This window comes from Brassica napus, chromosome C9, assembly GCF_020379485.1.
Source record: "Brassica napus cultivar Da-Ae chromosome C9, Da-Ae, whole genome shotgun sequence".
NCBI classification, from domain to species: domain Eukaryota; kingdom Viridiplantae; phylum Streptophyta; class Magnoliopsida; order Brassicales; family Brassicaceae; genus Brassica; species Brassica napus.
The window spans coordinates 1,147,161-1,158,465 of record NC_063452.1 but is presented as its reverse complement, the minus strand read 5'-3'; the positions used below and the strand labels follow the sequence as shown (position 1 = coordinate 1,158,465).

Sequence of the window (11,305 nt, the reverse complement as noted above, 5' to 3'; positions counted from 1 at the left end):
AGCCGTCCAGGTAAGGTAAGATTAAAACCGTCCGGTTTACTTTTTCAATTTTGGTTCTCAGTTTTGCAGATTTTAATTATTTTGAAAAACGCAAAACATGATTTTAGATGTAGAATTTTGTATTCACGAAAAATCCTACTCTATTTAAATTTTAACACACAGTAAAACTTTTTTAAGTTCTGTTATATGTATTATGTAATTTCAGTTGCAATTTTTGTTTTAAAATTAGAGTTTTTGATAGCATAATGCATGAATGATTTATTCTTTGAAACTGATTATTAAAAATTATTAATTTTAACAATTAAGGAATATTTTTAGAATTTCTTCATGTAAAATGTATTCTATTTTTAAAAGCCCCATAGTATTTATAAAAAGTTTTTGCATTACTTTCAGTTCATTATAATAATTATTATATAATTGGATTCATGGAGATAATGTGAATGTTACACAAAGAAACAACTTTAAAAAAAAACATTTTTCATAAAATAAATTTGAAGATATAATTATTATTATTTTAGAAAAAGATATAATAAAGGTTAATATTGAAAAAGAAAACTAAAAACAAATGTGATAATAACAACTAATTATTAAATTTTGATTATTAAATTATCTATATAACGAATTTAGTGAGAATTTATATATAAATATATAAAAACCTCCAAAAATCAGACGTCCGTAATTTCACAGCTAGTTCGTAAAATTGGATTTTAGGAAAGTTCTATTTATTTATTTATTTAAAATCAGAAGATGCCATACCCCCATTATATTTATACAAAACCGCGTATTTGTAGAAAAGAAAGGAGTTCACGAAGTTTGACACTTCCCCGTGAATAAATTCAATAGACAAGTGTGATTTTGTGTGATTCAATCTACTATATATACAGTTGTGGTCTACGGTAATTCAGAGAAGAACAAACTGACAATGAAGAAAACAACACAAACTTCCTTTTTTCTCCTACGTTTGCTGCTTCTTATATGCCTAGTCTTTCAGGTTTGTGTCACAGAGGCTAGATTCCGCCACCTAGGTCAGTCTCTTCTTACTTTGTAAATCTCTTTCGCTGTTAAAATTTTGCAATTTACTATATTCTCGACTTGTTTTCTTTTCTACTTATTAACATATTGACTCGTGTGGTTAAAAGGCGAAGAACGGACTTTCGATACACCCTCCCGTTCACCTAAAGCCAAAGGCGGACGGAGAATGAGCTACGGTGGCACGTAGAGATGCTCCTAGGGGAAGTGAAGTTACGGGAATATTGAACTGGCATTGTCAAACAGGTCGAGGACCTCCTTGTGTTAATTTAACATACAGTCAGGAGTCCAACACGAATAAAAAAAACTCTACTGTTCAGTTTAGTTATCATATCATTCCAAATAATTGTTTTGAGACTTTTTCTGTTCTTTTATAAAATTCATGTGTACATGGTAAAAATAAAGTTTACAGTAGTAATGTTTTTGATCAAAACAATTCAGCTAACTCACTAGTCAAGCTCACAGTCTCTCAATCGCATTATCTCAAGAAAGAAACACAGAGTTATCTGTGTACATGGTAAAAATAAAGTTTACAGTAATGTTTTTTTTCAAAACAATTCAGCCAACTCACTAGTCAAGCTCACAGTTTCTCAATCGCATTATCTCAAGTAAGAAACACAGAGTTATCTGAAATGTAAAAGCAGAGCAATCTAGAAACGATGAACACTGAGTATTAACGAGTGCATGATCTTTGATGCGAGTGTCATACACGGAGTATCATCTGAAAATAAAATTTGGTGTATTAATCAGGTAATGTTAAGTTGTGTACTAATATGGATGTCATTGACTTTTAGAGAAGTCTACTACTAACATTTTTCAAAAAAACAAAAAAAATGGATATCATTGTACCGAAGTAATGAACTAGAGATTGGATTTGATGTTGGTAATCGTAAGTTAATTAGAGATAACGGTAAGCAGACAGGACTTCCGATTAATCAGTATCAGGAACCAGGAGCCCCGCTCAATCACAAATCAATACTGATAAACCAAAAACAACACTATGACACTGTTAATTATCCTTACTGACCCCAATAATTCATAAACTATTAGTTCCTATACAATAGATGAAAGTTCCAACTTGAAAATAAAAGGTAAACTTCAATATCATATCTTACATATGATCTTTAACATTTAGCCTCTCTTCTATTTATTTTAAATTCATTTTTCACCTCTAAAATCAATGAGATTGGTGCTTTCTGGCTCGACGATGAGTAATGGATGAATCGTCTTTCTTGGAGGAGCCTTCAGGTTTGCGAGCCCAAGCTGGTGCTTGGTCTGGTCCATATCTGTAGTCATAGAACAGCTCCTCACTCGCTTCTATTCTTTCGTTTGCAAATATTCCCACCCTGTGATCTCCCGCCACAAACATTACCTGCCAAGACAAAACAAACAAGACCCATCCATTATAAGTGTTCTTGAGACAAAATAAACAAGACCCATCCATTGTAAGTGTTCTTGTCTGCATAGACCCATAACTCTTTACCACATCAACTTTACTGAATAAAGATAACATGATTCCATGGTTGTTTCTATACAACTAAGGATCTGTATACACAATCTATTACACAAATACATTTGAGTTTACATGAGAATAGATCGTAGAGACTAGTGTCTTTTGATGATTATCTACAAAGCTACCTTCGATCTTTGGTTTTCTTCAGAGCTAGTAGATGATGCTGTTTTTATTAAAATGTGGTTTTGTTCCTTTATTGTAGATACTAGTCTTTACCCAATCCTAGTTCACATTCAGAATCATTTGAGTAAATAGAGAAGCTTTTAGTACCTTAGCGTAGCAATTGGGTTTAGCTGAGTGATTGGCGAACTTCAGCTTGTCTCCTTTACGTTGAGCATCGAGGACGAACTGCATATATATTAAACATCACCTTATAAATTACAAATGTTCAACTTGAAAACCTACGAGAAGGAAGGTGAGAGATACTAGTCACCTGGTCATTCAAGTCAAAGAGGAAGGATGAATTTGCACGGTCATATATTTTCCCACGCTTATCCGCCTCACGGTGTGAGATCAATTCGCCAGTGTATTCTCCGAGGTACTCATTCTTGCTGACCGAGTTCTGATGATGGTCCAAGGAAGATCAGATTACCCACGGATAGAGAAAAGAGTTAAAATTAAGAAAGACGTTCACATGTTTACCTTTAGAAACGCACCCCATCCAGCAACATCAGACTTACCCAAGAGGATCTGGTGAAATAACACATGAAAAACAGATTAATTAACATTAAAAAAACCCCTTTTTGAAAAAGAATGATGATAGTGACATTATACCCTCTGCTGTTGCCTCAGGAGAAGTCTCATGTTTCCACACTGGCCTTCTCCGCGTCTTGGTGCTTCTCCCAGAGAACCATCTCCACAACTGATAAAACGAGCAAGTCCTTTTAAATTAGTCATCAAATACAAGACTTTGGTTTGTATAAAGGCAACCCAAGAGACTTTAATTTGAACAGGACTAACCTAACCCAGCAATTTCTGCAAACATCTGGATCACATTCTCTACCAGCAGCAAAGCACGGACACTGCCTGCTTCTGCATTGACTCTTTGCACAATGACATCCTCGGAAACGGTTTTTACAACTTTTCGAGCACCTGTATTAAAAACAACCGCTGGGTTAAACTTATACAAGATACTGAACTGCTTCCATTTGACATTAAATTTGTCTGCATACCCGCAGTATTTCTCGCAGCAAGTTTCATTAGTTAGACAAGGGCAGTCCTTTCCGCACATTGACAGGCATCCACATGGTGTGTATTGCTTACATGACTGGTTTTTGCCACCTGCTATTCTTTTCCAGACAGATGGATGACCAGCTGACTTTGTAGAGTATTTCAGCTTCCGGGCTTTGCCTTTTCTACGGAACAATCTCGTCCTCGGAGGCACCTCATCATCCTGTCAAGTTAAAGGTATAACCACTTGTCTAATATAGCTTCAGCGAAATTAAAGAAAAATAGCTTTTCCAGACCAGAATTTATTTCTTGAGGATTAGATCTCTAGTAACCTTATCAGTCTAGCCAACTAATTTCTTATACACCAATACCCGAAGTTGTAGAGACTATAGATTAAATTAAAAAGAGCCAAGCAAGATCAATAGCTGACCTCATTCCCTGGGTCAGTCCTGCCTTCATCCAACAGCAAATTTGGAGTGCTAGACCTCCGAATGACTGAAACTTCGTTTTCACGCATGTAACTGGAGACATCTAGGCATGTTTTCAATCCAGAAAGCAGGTTTCTTGCAATAAGACAGCTGGAACAGCATGGACAAACATTCTATAAGTAAATATGTGTTTTGTGTTTTGACGAATAATAGTAATTTACCAAGAATCAGTTTACCTGTTTCTCCCAAACATTTCGACTCCCTTCAAGTAAAGATCCTTCTCAATAGGCTTCCACTCTGTAGATGGTTGACTTGTCTCAGACATTTCTGCAATAACCATTGTCCCCTTTCCACTGCCATGTTCTGGCTTAAAAGATGAGGAACCACCATCATGGACTGTTTTATCTGGAATATACTCAGCTAATTCCTTTAAGCTAGCTCCTGAGTCTCTATTTACTTCACTTGTTTCAGATTTTCCACCTTGATCACCCTCTAGTCTAGATATAGTATTGACCAATGGCATTTTTGTATCCAAGACTGCAGTCTTCTGTTTCTTGTTTGATAAATTAGGCAGATCACTGGAGTCTTCTAGTCTTGTGGCCTCACGTTTTTCCCTAGTTTTGTTGTCTTGCTCTATACCAGAGGATGAATCTAAGTTATTGGAACCAGTATTAGTCTTTTCAACTGGCAGATTCACACCACCAGCAGGATCATGAGGGTTATCAAAGGAGTCAGCCTTGCTGCATCCCTCTTCTGAAGCTTTCTCCTCCGTTTTAGATGCAAAGCTACTGCTTCCTCCGGGTACTTCTCTGACCGCCTTAAACGAAAAAAACATTAAAATAAGAATGGTGGTGATTTAGACTTCGTAACCAATAGAAGTTCATACATAAACAAGACTACGCACGAGTGTAAATATTATGAAAGTTCATTACTCTAGCAGCGCATACATGCCAGGCCTCAACCTATTTGGCGACACATATGACATCAATTCCATGAACTGATATTTTCTAGATGGTTTATTGACGACAACACTAGACTGAAAACAGTTTCATGCTTTGCTACGAATATACACGTGTCTATGAGCGTATAAAGAGTAATTGAGAGATAGACCTGGAGGTAACAATGTTTGCTGCAGGGGTTCCTATCACCTTCATAATCAGACCAATAAGGCTGTTTTTCACTCTGTCAACCAAAGCCCTCTGGTTAAGTTTTTTCACTTAAACTTAATCAGTACAACTAAAGAAAGTAACAACTGGTTCAAGCTTACAGCACTAATCAAAGGCTGAGAACATCCATGCAGACGACAGTCAAACACCTGTTTGAACAAAAAATAAAATAAATAAACATGATTACCAAAGACTTAGTCATACATAATCTATCTGTCACAAAAGAGATGTCCAAGTACCAAGCAACGGCGGCAGAAAAGATTATCAAAAGAATCTAGAGCAGCACTAAGGCCCTTGTCAAGAGATATCCCCAGCTTGAATCCGGAATCAGAGAAGGCCTCAACATTCTGTTGATTTTTCAACTTTAGCTCATTGTATCTTTCCTGCGGCAGAGAGGAGAGTCAGACACAACTCTTGATTAAAGTATAACAAGACCAGAAACACATCATCAGATAAACCACAAGAACAAGGTGGCTAAAACCACACCAGAATTTCCGAAGCATCTAAGATGAGGAACTGGGAGAGAGCATCCTGCACTTCCTCACCCATGCCATACTCCTGCCCAATCAACCTGACAATTCAGATCAAACCAGGTTATTTCAGAACTACTGCCAATGAAGAGATATACAGAATGAGATCTGATGTTAAGACGATAGATGTCATTTTTCTTTAGCATCAACAAGTATACCAGCACCACAGTTTCCTCCTATTAGAATATATGACAGTCCATGATTCACACTCTCTGGAAAACTAACCATATAATGCAGTCTTCACCCTCAGAATATTCACGTTTTTCTTCCTCGGGTTCAGGTTCTTCTTCGCTATCGCTACATATCAGCGTCTCCCCACCATGTTGATCGTAATATATCTGTCTCCGACCAACCACAGACTGATCTTCAACCATTCTTTGATTTCTGCATTGTTAAAAGATATTTTCAGACAAGAAAAACAACACGTAATACGAAGGGTGGTCCAGCTTATTGTTAAACTGTATTTTGGACAGCATGCTCCCAATGCAGATTGTGAACTAAAACAACATGGCAAGGAAAGACAGAAAAAAATAACAGAGATTCAAAAAGAAAGTATAGAAGAGGAGAGTATCGTGATCTATTTTTCTTCTCATCATCACCAAATTGACCCTTAATGAAGAAAAAAGCGTCTAACAGATACATTTAAAAACAAATCTACGAATAGAGAGTACTGATTCAAGACATCACTGTGAAACTCCTACAGCCATACAAACAAACACAACCACAGCTGAACTCAAAACTAATGTAGTAATTACACAAGAGAACGAGAGAAAAAAAGAAGGACATGCCTGTCCAAGAATATCCAGGTAGTGTATGGAGGTATCCTCTCAGCACTAGGAAGCCTGACACTCCCTGATAAAACATCCTTAGTAGGAACATAGTCTCTCTCTGCCACCCCATGAGGAAACCCAGTTAACTTGCAGAGCGGTTTCCCCATCCTCGTACAAAACACATCGCTATCATCCCCTCCGTTAGACGAAAAGGGAGTAGTAACATGAACATCCACTTTCTTTTTATTAACCTCAAATCTCTCCTGCATTTAAAATTCCAAATAGATAAATACATAAAATGATTCAACCAATGTTCAAGAAATCGCTAGGCCATAGTTACACCATGATTAACCCGTGCTCTTCGGCTAAGAACCGTGTCTCAAATAACAGAGATATAAGAGCAGCCGAAAAGTGTAAAAAAAAAAAATGTTAAATCATGAACTAAGAACCACAAACTAAGGACCCGGATTAAATATGCTTTTTCAGCGTTATATAGAGGATTATTGATAAGGCGAGCGCATAGAGTGCCTCTTACTTGAATAGACCTAACTCTTTCCCCTTGAATCTTCCTTTTGAGATGATTCAACTTCTCATCCAAGCCCTCTACTAGACTCTCACCAGCATCATCATCAATATCATCATCAACAACATCTTCTATCTGATAAAACGTGAGATGGATCAAATTAAAAAAAAAAGTGCGAAGGATCATCACGCGACTTAGGGAATATATATTTCAAACATATAAGAGGATGAGATTGAGAGGAGAATCTGACTCTGATTCTCCCGGAGGAGTCGCTATCGTCCGTCTCCGTCACCATTGATGCTTCTCCTCTCCTTCGCTTCTCTCTCCCTACTCCAATTCTGCAACAATCGGGTTTTTAAGTGTGAAGAAGGATTGGGAGAGAAGAGATGATACATGGGAATCGTGTGGTGAATTAAAAAAACTTACACGTGTCTGTTAAAAATGTGATTTTATTATTTTCTGTGCCCCCTTCTTCGTTCTGACTTTTGACTCTTGAGTCTTGACCAAGCGACTTGGTTTTTAGTTGGTTTCCTCTCTTAATAATTTTAAACTGAACAGGTTAAATTATAAGTATTTTCATAAATTCTTAAATTTTCTATCACAAAATAGTCTATAAAAAAAATAAAAATGATTAAGAAGTAAAAAGTTAAATTTCATTAATTAATAATATAAAAAAATATTTATTTAAAATATTTTTTTGAAAAGAGCTTATTTTATTTAAAATATTACTCATTCCGGTTCATAAAAAAATTTACTTTGACATTTTCATACAAATTAAAAAAAATTATTGAAATGCATTTAAGTACTTATTAATTACATATAATCAGTAGAATTTGAGATAAATGAACTTATTTATAAAATCAATGTATTTGTAATTAATATTGAGTTGAAAGTTGCATTGTAATTCTAAAATAACACTTTTTTTGTAACAAGAAAAAAATATTAATATTATAAAATAGAGAGAATGTTATTTAAAAGTTTATATCATAAAAACTACTTGAATATATTTTTTTTTTTTTGTCGACGCCCATCTTTTAAGATCAATTGGTAGTCGGGCTTGAGTCGTTCCGAAGAGACGCTCTATCCGGCTGAGTCTGATCTATATGGGAAAAAAGAACACCGGTACACCTTGCCTCCTTGGCGAGAGAATCTGCACGAGAATTCCTAGTCCTCGGTATATGGCTGATGTTGAACTCCAAGAAACCGGCTCGTTGAAATCGGAAGGAAGCTAACTCAGAGGCAAAGGCCGGCCAGTCAGTAGGGTTAGCAATCATATCTACCATGTCGGAACAGTCTGTCTCGATATGAATCACGGTGTACTGTAATTCTCGCAAACAGGACATCGCCCATATGAGTCCTTCCATCTCTGCATGGAGGCTTGATAGGCTTTTCCTGCAACCTTGTAGTCCAAATCTTTCGACTCCCAGTTGATCTTTGTAGAACCACCCTAAGCAACTAACCGTGCTATTATCGATCCATGATGCATCGATTTGGCAGGTCGGACGTTGGGGGTCGACAGGAAGAGTCGAAACCAGCGACGGAGCAAGATGTTGCTCCTCTTCTTCTCCCTCCTCCAGTAAATTAGCTTTTCTCCAACATTCAGCTTCAAGGGAAGCTAGCTGAAGGGTATCCAAAGGGGAGATATCCTTACCATTGAAAATTTTATCATTGCGAGCCTTCCAAATGTACCATAAGATCCATGGGAAAGTCTCAATAAGTGGTTCCATAGAGGCCACGTTTCTCTTCTTCCAAAAAAGGAAGTTCATGTTTTGATAAACAGAGGTACTCGGGAAGTAACCCGGAAGGGACGGATAGTCCGATAAAGCCCACACCTGGAGGGCTGGGGGGCATTCAAAGAGGAGGTGGTTAATGGTTTCCTCAGGGTCACCACATCTAGGACAGCTCCTATCGGTGCCCAAGTGTCTATAGGCGAGTCTCTCAGTTGTCGCTATACATCCTGTCAAAGCTTGCCACATAAAGTGTTTCATCTTCCCAGGAGCGGGGATACTCCACACATGGCTCTGTAAACCAGTAATACTCGGTTGTACAATATGAGCTTCATCATCACCCAATTTCGCCTTTTGTAAACGGTGATATCCTGATTATACTGAATAAGCGCCCGATTTTGTAAAGTTCCACGCGTACCCATCCATCGACCACATATTACTTGGTCGTAGTTTGAGTATTAACGGGATATCCTCAGGATGAAAGTATTCTAGTAACATGTTAGTATCCCAATCCCTTGTATCACGCCTAATGAAGGAGTGGACAAGGAGTTTTGGGTGTCTATGAGTAATTCGATCAGACGGTCTCGGTGGACGAGCCTCAAAGTCCGGGACCCAAGGCTCGGACCAAACACATGTGTTTTGTCCTGCCCCAATAGTCTTTCGTAGGCCCGATTTTAGGAGTGGTTTTGCTGCCATAATACTACGCCAGCCATATGAGGGTGAGTAGACCTTTCGATCTTCCAAAGGGCATGATCGATTGTAATACCGTCCTCTCAAGACTCGGGCAAGCAGTGAGTTTGGAAACTGAATCAATCTCCAAAGTTGTTTTGCTAATAGGGCAATATTAAAGTCATGTAAATCCAAGAAGCCAAGTCCACCTTGATCATGTGGAACGCATATCTTGTTCCATGCAATCCAGTGTAACCCTCGGTTGTTTTGGCTCGAGCTCCACCAAAAATTGGAGATAGCACTCTTTAGTTTTTCCACAATGCCTTGTGGAAGCAAGTAGCACGACATACTGTATGTCGGCACAGATTGCGCCACAGATTTTATTTGAACCTCTTTACCCCCTTTCGAGAGTAATCTAGCCGACCACGAGGTGACACATCCGTTGAGACGGTCTTGTACGTAAGAGAAAACTTTCATCTTCGAGCCACAAATTTCCTCAGGGAGACCAAGATATTTGCCCATCCCACCTTCAGTAGTAATCCCAAGAATGGCCTTTATATCCTGTTTTATGTTTTGGCCGACCTTATTTCCAAAAATGATGGAAGATTTAGTTGCATTTAGTTGTTGTCCCGAGGCCTTTCCATATGAGTCCAAGATGTCTAAAATTTCCTTGCACTGTCTCACTTCTGCTTTACAGAAAAAAAGGCTGTCGTCCGCAAAGAGAAGGTGAGATATCCGGGGGCTGGCCCGAGCGACACGTAGTCCTAAGATGCGCTGCTCATCTTCCGCTCCTTTAAGGAGGGAGATCAGAGCTTCAGTGCACAAAATGAAAATGAATGGGGATAATGGATCTCCCTGCCTCAAACCTCTCGTGGGTATAATTCTACCCCTGGGTTCTCCATTAATGATCACTTGATAGGAAACTGATGTAACACAAAACATAAGGAGATCAACCATCTTCTCTGCAAACCCCAAGCGTAGCATCAAAGTTCGGATAAAACTCCATTCCACCCTGTCGTATGCTTTGCTCATGTCCGTCTTAATGGCCATAAATTCTTCTCTAGCTCTAGTGTTTGTCCGAAGGGCGTGGAAGTTCTCTTGTGCAAGTAGAATATTATCTGTGATCAACCGTCGTGCCACAAAGGCAGATTGAGTCTCTGAAATCAGCTCAGGGAGAACTCTCTTGAGTCTTTTAGATAGCAGTTTCGAGATGATCTTGTAACTGACGTTACATAGGCTAATAGGTCTGAATTCCGTCATTTCTCTCGGTCTTTCCTTCTTTGGGATCAAACAAATATTGGTCTGATTCAGTCTCGGGTCAAAATTCCCATCAATAAAGAAGTCTTTCACTAATCTGATGATATCTTTTTGCATAACATGCCAAAACCTCTGGAAAAGTCTGCTCGTCATACCATCTGGGCCTGGGGCTTTATCCGGGTTAATATCAAATAAAGCTTTTTTGATTTCCTGCTCCGTCGGTTCAGCTGTAAGAGTGTCATTTGTGGTTGCTGATACTTTATTTTTTATAAAGCGCAAAGAAGCATCCATATCTGTAGGTATAGAGGTAGAGAAGAGATCTTGGAAATACTCGACAGCCACCTTTTCTATTCCGCCATCGCTCTCTACCATCCTGCCCTCTTTATCCTTGATACAAATGACCCGATTCCTAGCTCGTCTTTGTTTGGTGATCCCATGGTGAAATTTTGTGTTTCTATCACCTGCTCGATGCCATTGTGTTCTACTTTTTTGTTGCCAGTATTCGTCCTCTTCTCTGAAAGCG

General features: G+C 38.3%; 1 protein-coding gene and 1 long non-coding RNA gene across 2 annotated transcripts; one reads left to right on the top strand and one right to left on the bottom strand.

Moving 5' to 3' along the window:
• Nucleotides 1-93: 93 nt before the first annotated feature.
• On the top strand, nucleotides 94-1,447 carry LOC111200827. Its single transcript, XR_002654338.2, has 2 exons — nucleotides 94-1,025; nucleotides 1,140-1,447. It is a non-coding gene; the product is annotated as an uncharacterized LOC111200827 (long non-coding RNA).
• Nucleotides 1,448-1,994: 547 nt separating this feature from the next.
• On the bottom strand, nucleotides 1,995-7,557 carry LOC106426666 (histone-lysine N-methyltransferase EZA1-like). The gene is made up of 17 exons (XM_048769556.1): nucleotides 7,380-7,557; nucleotides 7,142-7,264; nucleotides 6,625-6,869; nucleotides 6,062-6,220; nucleotides 5,793-5,877; nucleotides 5,546-5,689; nucleotides 5,408-5,455; nucleotides 5,251-5,322; nucleotides 4,377-4,957; nucleotides 4,143-4,290; nucleotides 3,715-3,935; nucleotides 3,503-3,634; nucleotides 3,317-3,404; nucleotides 3,185-3,232; nucleotides 2,976-3,104; nucleotides 2,813-2,890; nucleotides 1,995-2,401 (listed from the first exon to the last, which is right to left on the bottom strand). Exons 1-17 carry the CDS (start codon nucleotides 7,422-7,424, stop codon nucleotides 2,207-2,209), a joined length of 2,541 nt encoding a protein of 846 aa, XP_048625513.1. The 5' UTR covers nucleotides 7,425-7,557; the 3' UTR covers nucleotides 1,995-2,206.
• Nucleotides 7,558-11,305: the final 3,748 nt, after the last annotated feature.